General features: G+C 35.5%; 1 protein-coding gene across 41 annotated transcripts in view; it reads left to right on the forward strand.

Annotated features, from left to right (window-relative positions):
* The window catches only part of Rims1 (regulating synaptic membrane exocytosis 1), a 474,432-nt gene that overhangs the window by 338,967 nt on the left and 112,647 nt on the right, over positions 1-22,818 (forward strand). For 10 of the 41 annotated variants that reach the window (XM_035453143.1, XM_035453144.1, XM_035453147.1 and 7 more), the window contains 2 exons: positions 1,090-1,179; positions 18,464-18,535. The exons of 6 other annotated variants lie outside the window; for them this stretch is intronic. In XM_035453143.1, the coding sequence (XP_035309034.1) occupies positions 1,090-1,179; positions 18,464-18,535 (162 nt within the window). Of the gene's footprint in view, positions 1-160; positions 236-1,089; positions 1,180-10,925; positions 11,010-18,463; positions 18,536-22,818 lie in introns of all 41 variants that reach the window. 25 more of the 41 variants (XM_035453145.1, XM_035453148.1, XM_035453157.1 and 22 more) reach the window with 6 other exon arrangements.

The following is a 22,818-nucleotide window of genomic DNA, read 5'->3' on the forward strand; positions in this document are numbered from 1 at the left end:
GATCCTTATTTAAAATAATTCTTGTGAGTTCTCTGAGAAAAATAGCAGAACCCCTTTTACCCAGCTTTATTTAAGCCTCGTACTTCCTTAATGTTGTAGTGAAATTTATTTCATAAATATTTTTGTTTGTTTCCTGCGTGTTTGTGTTGCCATGTTCCAGATATCTTGTTAGGCACTCTAATACATTACCACCCAAGATGCCTTTGTTGCAAAACAACTATCTTTGGATCAACAGGTAAGAGCCACCACAATGAGCTTTGCTTGAACTAATCCCCAACCCCAGCCAACGAAAATGGAAAGGACACAGCCTCATATGTCATTCACATTATGCTTTGAATTAATTGTTCAAGCGTCGTATTCAAGCTGTCTAAAACTGATGTGACGATAAACACCTATTCGAGAATAATTAAATGAAACACAATTCTGAAGCGAGAATTCTGCTTACTTATCATTTGCTTGTTGATCTCAGTTATGGTGACTAATTTTATTTTCTTTTATTTCGGTGACTTGGCTTTTTGAAGCACAATCCTGCCTGCACACACTAAGACCAGATCAGTGACTAGACAGGATATTCCCCTTCGTTGAAACTTGAGCGTGCTGAGACTGACTGGCGAGTTACCTGTTAGCTAAGCACATCAGGAAGTGAAGTCTCCCACTTCCCTTGTCTAGTGCCGTGAACCGTAAGAGTGGGGCTTCTACGGTTATTTCTCCCATGATGTCCTTCATTTTGTTTTGGTGTGGCATCTGTCCTTGGTAATGAAGTTTTAGGCATTTTGTTTTAAATGCTTCCTGTATCCAGTTTTTTTTTTTTTCATAAGTAGGTGTGATTTAGTGTCATATTTCAGTCTGAGATTATTTTCTTTTTTTTTTTAAATTATGCAACACAATTTAAGCATAATATTTGTTTACCTTCTAAACAAAAGTTTACACCACCATCCTGTGGCTCTCTCACACCCTTATGAACTGAATCACAGTGATTCGACATTCTGTGTAACGAGAACATTATTTTATGCTTTCCTCTCTAACGTGGTCTTCCTTTCTTTCCTTTGTCTTTCTCTTCTCCCACTGGATGTAATGCACTGGCACTAGCGAGCTGCAGCCCTCCCTTGCCAGGGCTAAGAGTGCTAGTACCAACTGCTTGAGACCAGACACTAGTTTGCATTCACCAGAACGAGAAAGGTATAAAATAAAGACTTTCTGAATTTCTTATCATCTGTACGGTGACTTTTTCTTTTCACATCACTCTGTTTTGTTTCATGTCTCATAAATTTATCCACTCACGGCCCACTTTCTTGCTGTCCACATTTCCTTCCCTCAGTATGCATCTGTGTAGGGATATGTGTATGTGGATATATGTGATGCTCACATATGCATATTTCTATGAATGTTGAAAATGGTTTGATGTAACTTGTAAATGCTTCTGGCTGCTGCTTCTCTTTTTGTTCTTGTTTCTTTGTCTTGTTTATGTGACTCAATGAGCCTTCGGTATGCTGATAAGCCCGTAGGTTAGTAAGTTATTTGAAGGGGGAATATTGATTCCTTAATTAGTTATGATGATAAATAATATCTATAGATCACACAATAATCTTTCATAAAGTCAAAAAACTATTTTGAGTTAAATGATTTATCTTTAGCACTTTTAAATTAACCCACTTTAAAGATAAATTGTGTTAAATTATATTTTGTAAAAAAAATCAAAGATTTCCTGTGACCTTCCAAAAGTAAATACATATACACATAGATCATTTCTGTTAAAGCATTTGTATGATTAATAAGTACTAATTCTAATCTAGATATATTCATTAATAATTATCATATTCTCATCTAATTGTAAGTGAAACAATTGTTCCCTTATTATAAAAACTTTCTATTCTTTTAAATTTAGTTGTAACTGACAGTCTTGGTTATAATCACTGTCCTTGTCAAGTTAGATGCCATTCAGATGAAATTTAGAAAAAACTTTTGCAAATTCTGAATAAAAACATTTGGTTGTACTAACATAGCCCTCTTATGGCATAGTTTAAGCTTTCTTATTACTAATCTTTTTAGCCTATGAGATGTTGGTTTCTTGGAATTAAACAGAAGAGCTTCAGAATATTATACTACAAAACTTTTTACATTATTAATAAGTATGGAAATTACAATAGGAAAAATGAAATATCATAGTTAGGATTTCTATTGTTGCACCTAAACACCATTACCAAAAAAGCAAGTTGGGGAGGAAATGGTTTAGTTGGCTTACACTTCCATAACACTTTTCACCATAGAAGGAAGTCAAGGCAGGAACTCAAACAGAACTGTTGCAGATGTCATGGAGGGGAGCTACCTACTGGTTTGCTGCCCCTGGCTTGCTCAGCCTGCTGTCTTATGAACTCCAGGACCACAAGCCCAGGGATGGCACCACCCACTGTGGGCTGGACCCTCCCAAATTGATCACTAAATGAGCAAAAGCCTTATAGCTGGATCTCAAGAAGGTATTTCCCCAGCTAAGACTCCTTCCCCTGATAACTCTAGCTTGTGTCCAGTTGTCACACAAAACCAGCCAATGCATGAAATTAATTTGCATTGCCTTCTTTGTATTAGTTTTAGCACTTTTAATAGTAGAGTATTCCAAAACTGTAGCTGAAATAGTCTTACTATTTTGTCATATTTATTCTGCCACCTAAATAATTACAAAGATAGCATCAATAAATTTTATCAGGTTTCATATTATTATTTCACTTTTATTTACGATAAATATTAAAACAGGTGTTGAAATAATCAGGCTCTTGAAATTTTCTGACTGTAACAGTACCCTGAAATCTTCAATATTTAGATGAGTACTCCCTGATAAAAATACGCCACATGTGTGTTTTCAAATTTCTCTGTAGCCATACTAAGAAGTCAAAAAAGTCCAGCCTAGCATTTGATAGCATTATGACATGTCAGTAATAGTTGTGAGGGAGATGGTGTGTATTCCTCTTTGCATGGTAAGTCATGGATATTTTATTTTGTTTATAACACACCATATTTGGGACTTGTCACATTCTTCTGGCTGCTTTCTTGAAAAGCACAAGTCTTACATATGTGCCATTGGGACACTGAAGCTACAGAGTTTACAAATCTGTGTGTCCATTAATTTAAATCTCTCAAATAACACCATTAAACTGGGTCAGTCTATAGACATGAATGCTAATCATAATTATTGCACAGATTGTTGTGAAGTTTGAGAATATCACCCACCTTTAGGATTAGATAAATTTGAATTGATAACCTATACTCCTGTATGTTGAGTAAAAAGAAATTTTCATTAAGACATCTGGAGAGGGTAGAATCATCAGTGATTCTATTTAATGAGGTCACTCGGCTGCTAAGAAAATGAGTAAGGGTTTGTGTGTCAAGGAAACCACAAATGTTACAAGCTGTGGGTGAGTGGTGTTTTAAAGACAGAGCCCTGCTGTTCATACATGTGAGCCATTCTGAAGCAGGTGCAGCAGAATGGAAAGAGATCATCGTTCACTTTGCAGGATGCCTCTCATGTAACTTGGAGCATAGGACAAGGGAGCCATAGCAGCCTTCCAGTTCTTCTTCCCTTTTATTGATTCAAAGCCTTGCCACATAATTTCCAACACACTCCCATATACATATATGATGAAATGCCAAACACATTCTTAGAATTTAGTTTCATTTTCTGAAGATAGTACTGTTATTTCCACAGCCTTCCCAAATACTGTTTTAAAGTTGAAGAGCTAAGATTCTGACTCACTTTGCTACTGCTTACAGTTTGTTATATCAACTACCATGTCCTTAAGCACCTGCCCTAATTTTAAAACAATGTATGATTGATATTAACACAAAGGTGCAATTGTCAAACAGACCTAATACTTAACAGCAGAATTTACTAGGCTTTTGAACGCCAAGCAGTGTGCTGTCTCTCTCTTAGGTATCTCAGCCCAGGCTCATGGGCATTTTGAGTACCCAGAGTCCTGCATAGAGGAGTTTGGAAAGAGGGTCCTGTCTAGTTAGAAGCCTCTCCATTGGACATTGTCTGTCTGACGAAACCAGGTTTTATACTTCCCTGATTGGGTGGAAGTTGCCCTGATGGCTCTTAACTTTTCCTTTACTGGGTTTAATAATGAACAGGGGTCTTATACACTCAGAGACATTGGTGCTTGGAGAGATGGGAGGGTGCTTACTTTTTTCTGTAGGATATGGATTCTCTTATGACCTGACTTCTCAGTCACTACCTTACTGCAAGCATATGAAAGTGTTTTGTACTTGCAACCTGCATTTTTTAAACATCCCTCACTCCACATAATTGCTGTGTCATAGACCCCTTAATGGACTGCACTATTGCTCTGACTGTTAAACCTTATTTCACCACGTGTTATCCATTCTCTTGAATCTCCACTCCCCAAATAGCTCCTCTTAAATGGCTGGTAAACATAAGTCCCTTCTGCAAGCTTCTTTGCCTTGTTTATTCAGAAGGAAAAGTCGCCACTACATTTCTCTCCCTTTGCCTTCTCATACATCCCCTTAAATTGTATTATTTCAAAGATTCTACTCTGCTGCCTTTGAAAACATACTCCCATGTGATTAGTCAGGAACAGGTTGTCTTTCCTGAGAACTGAACTCAAATTTCTAAATGACGTCTAGACACTCTGTACATTAAAATGTCCAGCTAGCCTTCTTTATTTCTTCCTTGAGTCCTATGTGTTCTTCATATTTGATGAGTCCGATATGTAGCTACCTAGGTGAAGTCGTATAGGCCTGTCATTCCAGACAGACCTTCCTTGGCTGGAGCTGATGGGTGATGAATTTTAAGTCAGCCTCAGCTACACGACCAGTTAAGGACCAGTGGGTTCTAGAAGAGGGGATTGTCTCTCAACACAAGCAAACAAAAAGAACCGCAAACCAGAGCTTCTACCTAGCCCCTTAATTTGTAAGTACTTCTCCAGTTCCTGATTCAGAACGCTGGAAAACGCTGTTGATTTCATCAAAGCAAACTACCTGAACTGAATTCTTCTTCAGTTCTGCTCTCAGTCCTTTCCATCCACATTCACTCTCCAATATGGTTTAATAGTGATCTGTATTATGTTTTCTTTTGCAACTCTCCCATTAAGATTAAAATAAACTCACTAGGGAAATGTATGGAGAGCTACAATGAGGACACCAACTAACTAAGCAACAGAGGGAAGGCTATCTTAAATGCCCTCCCCTAATAATGAGATTGATGACTAATTCATATGCCATCGTATAGCCTTCATCCAGTAGCTGGTGGAAGTAGAAGCAGACACCCACAGCTAAACCTTGAACTGAACTGAAATCCAGTTGCAGAGGAGGAGGATGGATGAGCATAGGGGTCCATACCAGGAGCATGAAACCCACAGAAATAGCTAACCTGAACAAGGGAGAGCTCTTGGTTCCCAGACTGATAGCTGGGAAACCAGCATGGGAATGATCCAGACCCCCTGAATGTGGGTGTCTGTGAGGAGACCTTAGAAATCTATGGGGCCCCTTGTAGTGGATCAGTACTTATCCCTAGCATAGGATTGGACTCTGGGAGCCCATCCCACATGCAAGTATACTCCCTGAGTCTATACACAAGGGTGTGAGCCTAGGCCCTATCCCAAAGGATATGACAGACTTTGAAGACCCCCTACAGAAGGCCTCACCCTCCCTGGGGAGCAGATAGGGTATGTGATAGGTAGGGTTCTACTTGGGGGGTAGGGGAGGAGGGGAGGGAGAGGGACTTGGGATTAATCTTCTTTCTAATTAAAATTTAAAAAAAAGAAAAATCAGGGTTAAACAACAACAACAAAGATAAAGATAAACTTTTGTTTCTGTTGTCAGTCTAAGAGTTACTTCATTCTTAAAAGTTTAGGTCAAAATTTTCTAATACTTCTTCATTTATTCCCCTCTTCCCCTCACTAATTCATTTCCTTTTCTGTTCATAGCTGTTTACCACATAATTGTATGTATTCTTCTTGGAATACTAAATCTGGCCAGATATGGTGGTGTTTGCATTAATCACAGCACTTGGGAGGCAGAGGCAGGGGGTCCATACCCTATCTGTTGAATTTGAGGCCAGCCTGGTCTACAAAATATGTTCCAAGCCAAACAGGGCTACATAGTAAGACCCTATCTCAAAAGAAATGAAGGAAGGGAGGGTTAAAGGAAAAGGAAAGAGAGAAATGAACCCAACAACAAAAACTCTATAAGTAAATCTAAATCTATATGTCATATTTCCATTAATCCACTGCTATCTTTATCTAGAAACTGTTTGAGTCCATGATGTTATAAAGCTCTAGGGTTAGAAAGCACAAGATATTTGTATTATTTAATATCACCTGATAGCATTGTGTTTTCAATTTGTGTTTAATTTAAGACAATAGTCTTGACACACTCTATTCTTTCATCTCTAAATAAGGTTCCAGTTGTGAGTTAGATCCAAGGAGGTAGAAATGTGGGTGATCTAAAATTATTACCATAAATGCAATGAGTATGTTTGCGGTCTGTGGCCATAGGATTGAGTTTGCTAGTACAGAAGCCAGAAATTCACCAACTCATAAAAGCTTAAATTACAAGATGAGGTCCTATAATTCATGGCAGCTATGAAGGTTTGTTTGCTGGCATGTTTGCTCTTTGCAGCCAGCCTGGTTAGAAAAGAAGAATTCAGAAATGGTTAAATTGCTAGTAGCTGATCCTTTAACTTGGAAGATAGAAGTTACATGAATTAGGTCCAAAGGAAAGGACATTTATAAATCATCATAAAACTTACTTTTGTATTGAAAATATATGTATTAATTAAACATGAAATTTAGTTTAAATCACGCTTAGAAAAATACTTTTGGAAGGTTATGAGTAGTGAAAATTCACAATGAAAATACATACTTGATTATTCAGTTAATTCACTTGCTTTGGTTTCTATTTAAAGATATCAGAAATGATTTTGATGTGTTATTTATGGTATGAATGATTTATATCTCTATATCCTTCTACTTATAGATAATTAAGGTATTTTGTCTTGCTCTGATTAGAAATATGCACACATGGGAGTTGTGTATGCATTCAAGTATGTTTGCTAATTATACATTAAGCCACACATATTTATACTATATACTACTATAGATGGAAATTACCAATACAGAGTCAGGTAGAAATATAAGGGTATTTAATAGGGAAAAGCCTTACTTACAGAGCAACCTAGACAGCCGGCATGGTAGCGGTCTGTACAGCAAGCAGCAAAGAGAGACCAAAAGCGCAAATGCAGTCACACTATGTCACTCTGACCACGCCCTCACAAGCGTGGTCAGGCACACCTGTAGCCAGCCCCTAAGAAGGCGTGGCTACAGCTTCCCCTACATACTACTGCTAGAGAAGAAAAAAGCCATATGTTAACAATAATTTAATTCTTGTAGAAATCTATTAAGTATAATTCCTTTATATCACATTACAAAGGTCCATAATACATTATGTATTTGTTAGTCCATCCGTACATTAGGTACTCGTTGTTTGTAAAGTGGTCATTGAACCTAGGACCTTTTATACTTACTGACTCCTAGATCAATAAAGAAATAATTGGAGAAGGAGCTAAACCTGGAGGGTGCACTTGACCACAAAGTCCAAGATCTTATACTGCTTATTAATTCCGTGTTATGTCTGCTGAAGTCTACTCTAGACTATTAGAAAATGGGAATCCTGGCCTTTTGTGTCCACAATAATAATAATATAAAATATTTGCTCAGCAAGTATATGCTTCTACATTGGTGAGTTTAGAATACCTTGTGAAATGTACTAATAATTTCTAAAACATGAAGCTAATTTAAGTAGGCTATATGAAAAAGAAAACCAAGAAGAGGTTTGTTTACTTCAATTTGATATTTGAAATATAAAATTGCTATACTATCTTATGACTTGAAACTAGAAGTTGAGACTTATTTCTTAGTACACGAGAATAGGAGAGACAAGCAGAAACAGATCTTAATTTTTTTCCTGCAAAAGTAGAAAGAAAAAATGTGCTAGTATACTTAAAACTTTCAAATATGTGACATTGAAACATTAGTTTGGGGGCTAAAATATGGGTATGAATTGACTCTGCTCTTACTGTATTCAGTAAAGTTAGTGGGAAAAGCAAGGTTTTGTGATGATTCTAAATATCAGCATATTAAGAAGGACTTTGAGAAATTGTTATGCTAAGTACTTGTTCAAAGTTGCCTCTTGAAAGTTTGCATTCACAGTTGCTCGTTCTAAATGTACACCTTTTTCCATCACAGCTTTTCACTGCATGTATCATGATTATTTTATTTTCCTTCATTTTCCCTTTACTTTTATGTTTCAATAAACACAAGGACTGGAATTCCGCCTCCAGAAGCAAGGTCACTCATAATCCTGTCAAGTTAAAATTTTTACATTGGAAGAAACTGTTAAATCTATTTTTATGTTTCCAGTTATCAACAGATGCTGCAATACAAGTATGCATAGGTAGAAATACTATAGGCATAGATGATTTTCTTGTTTCTTACAATAGATACTTTATTTGATCTGTGAAACAAAGCTAGCAAGTTGAAAGGAACATTTTTAAAAACACATAGACTGGCTATGCTGAGATTTTGCTTACACCCAAAGAGCAGAGTCTGTTAGTGCAACACCTGAAACCCCTCCTGTCTTTGAACTCTTACTTTAGGTAACATAGTATGAGAATATACACAATCATATTATGTTAGAATATATACCATCATATTACTGAGTAGATCACATTTTTTGTTAGCTCACTGAGTGCCAGTCTCTATAGAATGAGACCTTTTTCACATATGTTTTTATACTCCTTGAAATGCTCTGAGTAAAGGAATATTTGTAGGTTCATTTACAGTTGAAGAAACTTTATCAATGTAAAATAACTGGAGAAAGAACTGGATTTGACCTGGAATATGAGTGCAATTGACCACAAGGTCCAAGATTTCATATTGCTGATAAATACTATGTTACATCTTCTGAAGACTATTGTCCAGTATTTTAAACTCGGAATCCTTACTTTTAAAATCTACAGTAGCACTAGCGTTTATCATTCAATAAATACATGTGATTTAATTTTTTATCTTCTATATGTTTTCTAAAGGTTTTTATAGGTATTTCAAATTAGATATGACCCTCCAACTTTCCTCCTACCTCAAACTGACCCATGAACAAGAAGTTATGCTTTAGCGTTTAAAATATGATAGCGTTTGGTAACATATGATATGACTTCCTTTTTATAAAGCTGTACTAAATTTCAAACATTTCCATGATATCCAAGGAAGCAAAAGTAAATAAAAGAACTATATGCCAGCACTTTGCCTGGGATACTTGGAATCTATAAATGTAATCCTTGTCATCAAAAAGGGTAAATTTCCATTACTTGGAAATTCCGAGAAAGAAGGGATAGATGTCCTGAAATTTACCTTGCTCTAAAAGTTACATACAGTTTTATCCAGATAAATAGTTTTCTCACCATACAAAACATAAAGAGTTTGTGTAGCTCACTTACATTTTATATCACTCTAATCCCTGTTCCCAGTGATTCCAGTGAATTAATGTCAGAGGATTTGTCAAGCAGAGAGACTAGACAGAAAGAAACTGGAGGTTTGATGGAATTGAGTAAATTAAGATTTGTTAAGCAGGTTCAGCAAAATTAATTCAGAATGAATTCCCCATTTTTGTGAACAACAAAATGATTAAGTAATTAGAATTAACTCAATGTTTAATAAATATAACAATCACTTCCTAATTGAAGAGCAAATGGCACATAGATTTTTTTCTTCAGTTCATGACCTGTTGTTTTACGGATGCAAAGAACAATTGAATATTGCTGAGTTTGTCCAGTTCTGACGAAAGGAAGATGTCTGGGAGGCTTTCAGTATCCAGTGTCTGCAGATCTCAGCTGTACCAGTCACACATTGACAGCTTTGCTTCTTGTGTTCAAATTGTCAAATAACCCAAAAAAGGCAAGTTTAGCAGCATGAATGCAGATTTTTTTCTAATTCAACTGCTACATTCATGTCTTTTCCATAGTTATAAACTCTTTCAAATTAGCCCCTAATGCTTATTTAAAAGCCAATACTCAGAGGCATGTTCTGGCTATAATATTGAGATCAGACTTAGTATATGAAACATGCAAGCCTGACCCGTTCCATTGTTTTATTTCCATTAATCATTCAAGTAGATTTTTTTGGATATAAACAACCTGAATCTCAATCACTAAAAATAAAGAAGCTTTTTTGATGTTGTTATTCATAAAATATTATAAATGCTGAAATAAAATGAAACTTTGATTAACTGGAAGACACTTTTGTAAATACAGATTAGCAAAACTTTCAATATCTCATTTCTTTTATTCCTATTTCCCACTTTAATTTGTTGGTAATTGGCCCTACAAGATAACTTGTTAAAAACATCATTGGTAGCCTTCTTATGAGTTATTTTTTCATGTCATAGTTTCTACACTGAGTGACATTTATATTCTCTTACATATAACTTGTTCCTTTGAATTAAATTTACATACTTCATCTTGTCACTTGTAATTACATGGACTGATGTCAGTATGTGTGACTCATTCAATTTACACAAACATAAGTGATTTCCTTAAACATGCATCTTTCCAAAGTTAACCACGTTCACGTTTGTTTTTGCATAGACATGGAGATAAATAGACACATTTCTGAAAATGAAACACTTAGTAGACTTGTTCCAAATTTTCCCAAACATTTCTCAACCCACTTGGAAGATTTCAGATTTCACATTCTCATATAATGATAACTTATCTAAATTTATTTGATAAATTACAGAGCAAACAATGAACATGCTGACTTTTGGGGGCATTGTTCCAGTCCTACTGTTCCATATATCCTTTTATGTTAAGAGTTACTAAATGTCCTGTTTTTCTCCTGTCTTGTTCACTGGGCACACAGGGGTAGATGGTCCCCCTCCCTAGATAGGAGGCGACCTCCTAGCCCCAGGATTCAAATCCAGCATGCATCTCCGGAGAATGACAGGTACTAGTCACATCCTCACAGACAAAGGGCTTTAGAAGCTCATAGGTCAAAGAACGAAGGAAAATGAGGGGGATGTTGATGATGACTTGCTTCCATTCAAGAGCAGAGTCAGACATGTGACTCCTCCAGTGATTCCTCACAAGTCTGAGAGAGCGCCTCAAAATATTTATGGGAACGAGGAAGGCATAGAAAATGTCGGATTTTAATCACCGTTAGGATCCAGTGAAGATATTTGTTTTGATATGTCTTAGTTTAAGAATTTTTAATTTTTAGAAACATTTATATATCACTTAGGTCTGCATAGGGATGAAAAGAAAATTTTAGGTGCATCAGAATATATTAACACTGTGCCTCAGAAAATATCACTGGTTACGTCACTTGCTAGTTTAATCTCAGTTATTTTGCTTTGCTACTGTGTATACTTGCTGAGAAGGATTTGTAAGCTTTGGGGTATATTTCAAGCATGGCATAAAGAAGGATATCTGGTTCTTGTACTTTATGTATTGTGTTTAAACTATTGTCAAGACCTAGGGTCAGTCAACTAAGAACATTGTCAAACAAAGCCTCTCTGCATTGAAAGCATTCCGTGCTGATCCGTGCAGGTGTCAAGTATGTTCCTTCCATTGCCACTGTTCTGTTTTGTGATGTCTAAAATATAAACATACAAATTGGTTCAGTATTTCAGTGTTCTTCCATGAATTGTCGCAGAAGTCTTGGGGTGCGTGAGGCATTTCTCTTCCGTTGAAATTCAGTGAAACTATTCGTAATGTTTATGAGACAGATGCACTCTGAAAGGCAGCAAACAACAGAGTTAGTTTTATGAACATATTTATTCTTTTGCATTAATTATGTTTTTATGTCACTTAGTAATTGTAGCCTTATCAAAGCAGTAATGTTTGTTTTCTGTATTTGTGAACAATCAGGACATCTCCACAATTTGGTAAACAGAACATCTAAATTGCATAATTGTATCATCTAACAATGATGAGAAAGAATATAAACTGATATTTTCTAAGGGTTCCATTTTACTTTTCACATGGTGAATCCTAAAACACTAACCTCTTAATATGATTTGAATTTACATATTTAGAACTCAACATTAACCCCCATGCTGCTGTTACATTTCTAGGATTGAATTTATGAAACTAGAAGAATTAATAAAACTTCCAGTCTACATGAGAGCAAGGTCATTTTAAATAAGACTATAATATAATTCTAGAATTAAATTGAAAGTTATAGATCTGCATTGCTGCACACTCATTCAACAAATTCTGTTGCAGTGTACACTGTACTTTAATGGGTGAAGTCAGGTCAGTGATTAAGACAGCCAGGGTACAGGCTGTGAAGTAATTGAGAATTACCATTTAGAATAAAAGTCTTTGAATGTATGCCAAAGCAGAATAGTGATTTAATCTAAAGTAATAACTGAACCTTACTCAAATTATAATGACAATAAATATGCTCAAGTTGGCATTTTGTTAAGGAAAATACACAAAAGTATAGCTCAGAACCTAGCATACACAAGGTTTCACTACTTCCAGTTAACAACACGAGTTCATTATATGGATTCCCTAATTTCTGTATATGTAGGTGCAAGGTAGATGTTTGGAACAGAAATGAACTTTACAAAATTTGAACTTCGTTTTTGCTGCTCTGTAATGATGTATTTATAAATAGTCCCTACAGTTAACTATAAGAAACGGACTTAAAATAATTCAAATATTATTAATTGCTATGGAAAGTAGAAAATAGTTTATAATAAATTTTATTCAGCTATAAGAATAGTATGTGCCCATGAAAATGAGAGAGGAATTACTTTTAACTGATAATAGATTTGCATGCATTCATGTCAACCCCTTGACCAAGCTTAATGCGCACATACCACTTCACATGAATGTTACTTTATCATTTTGGGTATTCTACCAATGTAGAAACAAAATCAGTGTGACATTAGATTTAAGTAAAATGAATACTGTGGTCAGGGACATTAGTTCACCTTTAACATTGGTAGTCAAAAATACTCCTAATTCAATGATGATTTACATAGTTGGGACTAGATGTCTTGCCAGAGTCATAAAGCATTTCTTTACCACCTCCTTTCCCCCCACAGCACAAATGTGGATGCAGACACCAATGTCTGGACATATATGCATGCAACTTTTAAATGAACTATGTCTGCATAATGCAGTATCAACAAGAGGCATTCTGCCTGCCATCTCAGGTGGTACCATACACTTACTTGGATTGAGCATGGAGATGTATTTATTTAGGTCTAAATTTTCTTCTAGCTCTTGTGATATTTAAAATAAAAAAACAAACTAGTTTGGACTCTTAGGAAATATTTTTAACTTTAAAATTGTGAAGATCTCTTAGAGGTTTTATTAAGTTAGTAATTCCCAGATTTGTATTGGAATGGTTTCATATTTGTATATCTGGTACTGTGAATTACTGGAACTTGTACTGATACTTTGAAAGTACTGAGAACATTTGACAAAACTGAAAAGTCCTCAAATAATGCCACAGCGACTGGACTTGGCATCAGTTGAGTTTTTCAGCTGCAGCAGCTCCTGCCTAGTTTCTTTTTTAACTCCACATCTTTTACTTCTCTGTAAACTGACCTGAGTGATCCTATAAAGTGATTCATTCTGATTTAAAATTATCTTTCTCTATTGACTATTTTTGATGGAATCAGAAAATCCTTGCCATTTTGACTCACACATCAGTTGCTGCCTGAAGGCAGAACTAGTGTACATCTATCTACTCACCAATGAAATGTGCTGTCATTTAGTGTCTACCTACTTTCCTGTGTGTATCAAAAAGGTAACAAGATGTGTCAGACACTAAAATTTTAGTGTGTGCAATGGTTGCACAAACACACATGAAATCAGCAACCTCCAACAGGGTGAATGGAACTTAGTTTCATGGCCATTAGTAATCTTGCTTGAATTTATTATCTTTTCCCAAATTAATGAGTAAGATGGTAGAGCTAGGCATTCACTTTGAAACAACATAACCATAGACAACATAAGCATTCTGAACACAGAGATTTATTCTTATGCCATCAGTATTGTATATAATGAAAATACCCTCTGGTAGTTATATGTTATATTTTCCCTTAAACCAAGACATAGAATATTATGTCAAATTTATAACAAATATTATTAAACAATATTACCAGTTTAACAATTCTGTTGTAAACTATATGTAACATTTAATTATATATAGATATTACATGTATATAACAGTTTTGTGATGTCTTCAGAAAATCTTTATTGCTCATAATACCAGGTAATTGAATCAATTAAAATTTAAAAAGAAGAGGGAAGTATTTCCCAAATAGATGTTAATTTTTCTTATTTTGTGACTGCTAAAATTAATGTTAATAAAATAATACTTAAATGGAATTTCACAATTACAAATTTGATTAGAGCTAGGTCCAGTTTTCTAATTACAGCTTTTGCTTCAGTTCAATAATAAAATAAGCATGTACTTTACATTTGGATGTGCCTTTTTAGAGCTTTTAAATAACTTAATCTCTGCCATATGGTTATAGGGTTTTATATTTCTGAGTATTCATAAGACCAAATTAAACATTAAGCCTGAAATCCAGGAAAATTTTGCATTTTAAATATTTGTATTTTTTGATCCATGGGAATATTATGAATAATGAAATAGTGATAAAGATTACTAGAATTCTTCATAAAGCTGAAATTCATGAGAACGTGATGGTTGTACCAGCTAATTAAGGCCTGTGGTACATGGGCTAAGTCTCGTGAAATTTTCTAGCATTGTTTCCATTTGCAAGTTTAACTAGTTGTAAATGGAGTATCTGAATTCTCATCTTCTGTAGACTCCAAGATTGAACCTGATCCACATGGCCCTGTTACGATAAAACATGCTACCATAACATAACTGATAATTCATCATGCATAAAGCATTAATAAATTAGAAATTATGCTTTATTTCTGGAGTTTTCTGTTTTACTCAAGCCCAGAAAACAATACAACTGAATTGTTACCTGTGTATTTGATATAAAGCAAACTGTATTTTCAGTTACTTCATTTTGCTCAGCGTAAAATTTGACTGTCAAATTCCACTAAAATATACAAATGGCATTTTATAATCTTAACTATATATAAAGGCATAAACATTGTATATATATTTTGTTTACATTTTTACATTATGCTTAAATCAAGGTTAACATATCTGTTCCCTCAAACATTATTTCTACAGTGAAGATTTTAAGTCTTTTCTAGATTTCAGATACATTGAGTGTTTATCATCTATTAAATACTTCTTGATCTATCTCTAATAATATTGATTAAACTTTCTCATTCTCCTCAACACCTATAGATACCTACTCCCATATTCTGGCCCCATATTTGTTGCTGCAATTAATCATTAAAAAATTGTCATTATAGCAACATTTCTCAAACAAAGCATTCAGCAAGTGCGAGGCACATTTTGAATGAGTAATGTTACAATGAAAACCCAACTAGACCAAGAATCTGACAGTAGAACCTTGAGGTTATTGATGTACAATGTGACCTATGTTATGATCACCTGACCAATAATTTTGATTATATACAATATGAATAACATATTCTACCTATCTTAATCCTCTATTTACATCAAAGATAGATAGGTGTGATTAAATAGGCAATATCCATAGCTATGAATATTGTGAAAGACATTAGAATTTTCTATTTCCATTAGTGTTTTTCCTTTACAGTGACTTTTGGCCATTAAAAGTACCCCATTTTGCTCTGTTTGAGGATATTCTCAAGCAGTTACAAGAATTATTCTTGTAGGTGTCATTAGAAGACTCTTTCACAAAAATTATAATGGCCTTTAAAGAGAACAAGAAACCTCCTTAGCAGAGAGGTTAAAGCAACAACAACAGGCAAGGACCTATGTGGACCTGTGACTGGTTGTAACATTATGTAACATTGACTGCATATTGGTTACCATTATAAATTCCTGAGAATACATGTGTTTGTTGGTAAATAAATCTTACTCTCATTTAATACTATACCTAAAGGGATTGGACAGATTAGATGACATACTAAAATCAGAAAGGCCAGATGAGTGCTAAGGGTCTTCGTAAATATCATATATCAGTCTAGCTGATATCACCATGGTAATCAATCTGCTATGTGACACCATTAAGTTGTAGGACATGAGAAGGGAATGAAGAGTTGGAGAAATTCACAGAGGAAGTACAATCTCAATTAACTCTAGAAAACTTACTACATTTTTATGAAGGACAAGGAAATTGGGCAATCTCTAGTAGGTGCCTATAACTTTTTATTTTCAACAGCAGAAAATACACAGTTTTCCCATGTCCTGCAGCTGCATCCCTGCTCTTCCCATCTTACAAATCACTTTTAAAGCCTGATGTGATGACTGCTTTTCTCACCTTGAGCAAATCCTCTCTTACGACATAACGACTTTCCACTTTTTGCTTCTTTTGCTTGGGATATGATATACGTCAGAAATATGTGTGCGCGCATGCGCACGCGCGAACACACACACACACACACACACACACACACACACACACACACACACACACACACACACACACACAAATGTCACCATCTCAGAGGTCCTTTCCTACATACAGTTAAAAATCTGTACTTTCCCCTCACCCCTAATTGCACCCCAGCTTCCAAACTTCTTCACCCATTTTTACTTCTCTGTGTTATTGATCACGTTGTCTGGTGCTGTTCTGTTTTTGACTTTCACTAGTGGCAGCATCAGTTGTTAAAGGCGGAGAGTTTTATGTAACAGATCATAGGCACGCTCCAGTCACCTAACAGTGCCTCACACGTAAAGATGCTCAACAAGTATGTTAAAGGAACAGAAGATGTGATGAACAGAAAAAAAAAGATGATGAATGAACCTATTGTTCTTCCTGAAACTCGGTTCTCATCTTTTTCTCACCTAAAGATGAGAAAAGGAATTTTTCCCTCCAGGCCATTGTCCTGATAGCTGTTGGGACCACAGACAAACTGTCCATAAGTCTTGTATTTATTTTGATCTCATGCCCTTCAACCTTTTTTACTCCACCTCTCCCTTCCCTACCCTTCACTTCATTCTGTGTTGTGGCTTCTGGAGTTTCCCTTATTTGATAAACAAGCATTAGTTCCTAGTCAACATGACCCCTAGATTCAGGCATGTGCTGTATATTCTTTAAGCATAAAATGCACACCTGTATTAGAGAAGTAAAATGATATGAATACAGCTGGCAGAAGTAGAAGAAGGTGGAGAAATGAGTAAGAAAGTGTGTGCACTTGAGAAAGAAGACCTGGTGATTTGCTGCGTATTTTTAGTGTCCAGGAGGCACTTAATGTAAGATGCCTGCAATTCTAAGTAAGAACAGATACATGACAATATTTTCTGAAGAAAGTTCTTTAGATGGTGTAATAGGCATAAATTATAAAGATTTAATAATAACACAAAAGTACATAGTCTTACAACTTTTTGAAAAGTGTTTATATTATGTGTTCAAAATGTGTAGTGTTATAACTACAAAATGTTTGACTTATTCAATTGTAGTAACTATTTAGACATATGTGTGTCTTATATTCATCTTACACATTTTATCATGTTATACACCTTAAATATATATCTGTCATAAGTTTTATATACAGATATACATTATGAATGCCTATACATCAGACTGATTTTATTCACATAATAGTTCAGACATTTAGGCTAAATAAGTATATGTAAGGTGCATTAAGATAAACACCTCTTTATCTTTCATGTTCTCTATGTATGTTGCTTTTAGGAGTAAATAACATCTTAATTTTCAGATGTTAAGTGTTATGTGTGCTTTTTGAAAGTAAGATTAGAGGCTTTATTCACTGTTTTATCAGGTGTAGCTAGCTTTTGTATTTCTCCCGACTTACCTGGGCATCTTTATTATCAATTAAAAAGCAATTCTCGTTGTTGGATTAAGTCCTTTCACTTCTGTCAACATCCTTCATGTTTTTCCTCTTCATACATTGGTGATGGAAAACAAAAATACTCCAGAACACAAAGCTTCAAAATAAATTGTCACTTACCCCTGTGTGGTCTTTCAGCACTTAATCATCACCGTTGTAACATTGTTCATCATATATTGCATCACTTGTTTTTAATTCATTGGCTGAACTTAAGTTACTGAGTAAGGGTACCCACCAAATCATTGTGATAGATGTACTTATTTAAACTAATTCGATTTCAGCTACTCCTGTCTCCTGTCAGCCACTGTGTCTCCCACCCAGCATTCATTCTCATTTCCATATTTTATCCATTTATTTTTTAATTGTGAAAGTATTGTCTGACAAAACCATTTAGGTAAGCTAAGTTGTCATTGTTCATGTCTCTTTTTTTTTCATTGTTTGATGTGACTGTAGCTTTATTCATCATCTATTTTGTATTTCTTTAACATTTCATCCCCGCAGGCACTCCAGAAAGTCTGAAAGATCTAGCATCCAAAAACAGACTAGGAAAGGCACAGCCTCCGATGCAGACAGGTAGGCTCGGTGTTGTGCTGTGCTGCTATCTTTCTATTTATGTAGACCCAGGAGTGGCCTGCCTCTCCTTTAGCTTGCCAATGTACAGACACACATTGTGATGCTTGAAGTGTCTCACCAAAATGAATCGACTACTCTATGAGAAAAGTGGCTGAAGAAATGAAATACTGTCACTGTGTGATCTGCTGTAGGTGTTAAACAAGCAAACATGGTTTTTCTTCATGATCAGTCTCATTTCCATTGAGGACTAAACGCATATGCATTCTTACATACGTGTTAGAACTTTGATATTTGTTTCTACGATGACATTAAATGTTTCTAGTGAATCAAAACTGGGAAGGTATAAATAATTTGAGTGTGTAGATAATTGAATAATATCAACTTTTTTAAGTCTTATTTTCTATAAAGGTATAATCTCAGATTCTTGGTTTTTACAACTATATTTATTTGCTGTGTTTATTTAAAAAAACAACCTGGAATTATTGACGATTTGCAGTTTTCCTAGTTTTAAAGGTGTGGTACCTTTAGATAAAACATATTGATGCTTCTTTTGAACCATCTGCAGAAATACCTAGAAAATCATAGTAATATATATAATGAATAGTTGTCCATTAGACTGGAGAATCCTTCAAAGCATGAATGGAAACACAGGTGAATGAGTGTGTTCAATATCAGATGTATCTCAGGCATCGTAAAAACAGAAGTACGAATAGGGCATTTGGAATTTGAAAATATTCAATGGACCAGCCTTGATGAACTAAATCAATAGATAGAACTTGGTGTACGTTAGAAATGGGAAAATATGAGGAAAAACATAAAACTTGAAAATAACTTATTAGTTTAAGTTCCTGTTCTTGAGTGGAGAATGGAAATCAGAGGATGGAAAATAAAAGGAAGCAAAAATTTGAACTGGAGACTTCTTGAGAATTTATGATTGATATGACCAAGACTTGTTAATGTACTAAGACTTTCGATTTATTTATGAAAGTCTCTCCTTAAGCCAGGCCAGTGGATATTTGATTTTGAGTTTCAGAATTACAGATCCATTAGAAAATACTTTGGGGACTGGCTAGAGATGGCTCAGAGATTAAGAGCACTGGCTGCTCTTCCAGAGGTCCTGAGTTCAGTTCCCAGCACCCATATGGTTGCTCACAACCATCCATAATGAGATCTGGTGCCCTCTTCTGGCCTGCAAGCATACATGCAGACAGAACACTGTAAACATTATAAATAAATAAATCTTTCAATAACAAAAAGAAAGAAGGAAGGAAAGAGAGAGAGAGAGAGAGAGAGAGAGAGAGAGAGAGAGAGAGAGAGAGAGAGAGAGAAGAACAGTTTGGAAGATGCATCAAAATATCCAAGAGTAGATGTTGGAAGACACTAGTGAGAAAAAGCCTGTACAGTTTACTGATTTATTCAGTCCATAAACTCATGACACTTTGAGTTCTAGCTTAAGAAATGAATAGTGATCAGTAAAAATAAAGGCATTTCCTTATTACAGAGTTGAAATCTGAAATTAGGAGGAGAAATGTCAAAGGATTGGTTAAAATGGAGAAAGGGAAATGCAGCTGGAATCTAGTGATCCACAGAGATATTGTTCCTTTAGAAGGACACATTACAACATCTAGGGAGACTCAGAAAGTGTCAATAGAAGAAACACAACAAATCAGTAATTGGTCTGTTAGGAAGAAATTGAAGTGTGGAATAATACCAGGTAGTTTCTAACAATGAATGCATGCCTTCCATCCTTCTTTCTTGGCTCAGCTGAAAATGCCAGCCTCTAACGTGTGGATTTCTTTGTTTAGGATTAAAGTACTTGGTTGATTTTTATAGGAATCTAAGTTACATAACTAACTTTTAAGCAAATGGTTGGATACTGGTCACAAGGACATTGACCTGTGTGTTCTACGTCACATTAACTGTAGTTACTGCAGGAGCTCGGAGTTGACTTGTTGCTAAGGTGAATTAGTTCACCAAGTAAATGATTTCTCCTCCATTTCCCTGCTTTCCTCCTTTCCTCCTGGCTCTTTCATCCTCCTTCCTTTCTCCTCCCTCCCTCCCTTTCTTTCTTTTAACTGCTTTTAATGAAATCCAAGGTCTTGGGATTGTTAGGCAAATACTCAACACTTGGCAATACCCCAAAATCTTGACTTTTGGAAGCTAATAATCTCCAAACAGAAATCTAACATTTCAGTTATGCAATAAATTCTAAAAACAACACTGCTGTGAAATTATCAAGACTTTTAAGTTTCTCTGAAGCAAACTAGACATTGGGTGGAACAGTTTCACAAGAAAGCATTGTGAAATACACTGTGACCTGTTACAGGTGGGAAGCAGGTACAGCTGACACTGTCTTCGGCTCCCAACCACTTTAAGGATGACCTCATCTTCTCTTTCTCTCTTTTTCTTTCTTTTTCCAAACAACATACTCTGATTAAGGTTTCCCCTTCCCATTCCTCCCAGTTCCTCCATGTGGCCCCTCCCATCTGGATCCATACACTTTCTGTCTTTCATTAGAAAGCAAACAGGCTCCTAAGGAATAATAATAAAATAAGATAAATAGAAAAGCCAACAAATCAATTATGACAAAATGGCAAAGCAAAGGGGAAAAAAGCCAAAGAGATACTTTTCAGCTCCATGAGAGTTCAGCTGAGAGCTGCCGTGATCATCTGTCTGTTCATCCCACTCCTGGGACATTTAAATATTTTTGTGGTACACTATACTTAATTTTGACTGCTGAATGTTTTGCTTATACTAGCATTTAGAATTGCCTATAATTGTACTTTTTTTTTATATGTTGTAGCTATGAGAATGAGCCTTTACAGGCCTGTAAAAGGCTATCACAGAAGAAATTGTTTTGGAATTTAAATACTATGTATATTCTCACCTCTTCAGCCAATCACATTTAAAAAAAAAAAGCAGACATCCAAAAACCTTGGATTTAAAGCTTTAGTTGGAACTATTTGCAAAAATAGAAATGTCTGGCTAAAGATCAAAGTTTGGAGGTGAAGTGTGTTTAGTCCAATTTAACACAGTAGAGTTAAGTGAAGGAAGTCAGGCTGTGATTGAAGCCAGAGATAAATATTTAGATACACATTTGCAGATGGTGAGCTACTGCATACATGCATTGATTGTATACCCATAGCAGATTATACAAAGCAGATTTATTAAATGTCTTTTGCCTACATTTTTATCCTGCAAACTCTCAGAGCATGATTCCTTTAAACCCTATTAAATCACTCAATTTTTAAATGTATGACTACATTTTGTTATCAATTCTATTTTTTGTCCCATGGTTTAAAAACAAGTCCTGTTCCAGTAACTATTGTCATGAGTAAAGTGTTCCTCTAGCATGCTGAAGCCTTGCATTCAAGTGTCCACTACAAAAGTAAAGGAGCAACTGCACACACCTGTCACTTTTCAGAAAAGAAGGCCCCGTTTGTTCTCAGCAAACCTGTCCGGGCCTGTCTGTAGCATTCTTCTCTCATTGGCATTTTGCTAATTACTGAATGATCCTCAGTTTTATTTATAAGATAGTAGTAATTGTACTTCAAAGGCTGTACAGCACAAAAGTTCACAGACACATGCACATGTATATCCATTTAAATGCACACCTCATTCAGAGCTTAGCATGTAGCTGTCCCTACACTAACATTAATGATCTTAGTGATGTTTATCTTATTATTTCTTGTATCTCATTTACTTTTTTCTGCCATCTATTCTTGGTGTCCTTCTCCAACATGATCATTCTAAGTCTCTTTCATTCTTTTACATTCTTTCCTTCTATTATATCCCATGTTGTTAAAATGGCCAAGGCTCAACAGCCTTGATCTCTCAACTCTACACTTGTAGCTTGAACTTCTTCACCAATTCTCCTTTCCATTTGCGTAAACAAACCATGCTGAATTCCATTAACTCTCCTCTGCAAAACTTTGGTCATCTCTTTATAAGTTCACTCTCTTGGGACTCAGGCTTGGGACCGTGTCCCTGTCTTGCTCTGAGTGGCTTTATCCATCTATCGAGCTGTACTCCATAGATTTGTAGCAAGAACTTTTTTTGCTAATGGGATAGTGGACAGTTATTTTGTGTAAAGAAAAGAAAAAGAACCAAACATATCTTGTGCAAAATGTTTGACGTGGAATAACTTGGGCTTTTTCCAGAGTCTGCCAGCCTCCCTCCAGCTCAAACACAGCTCTCCATGTCACATATCCTAGGACAACACAGTATTCACCCGGAAACCATTTATATCTTTCTGAAAACGGTTGTTATATCCTTTTGATATT

This window comes from Cricetulus griseus (genome assembly GCF_003668045.3).
Source record: "Cricetulus griseus strain 17A/GY chromosome 1 unlocalized genomic scaffold, alternate assembly CriGri-PICRH-1.0 chr1_1, whole genome shotgun sequence".
Taxonomy (NCBI): domain Eukaryota; kingdom Metazoa; phylum Chordata; class Mammalia; order Rodentia; family Cricetidae; genus Cricetulus; species Cricetulus griseus.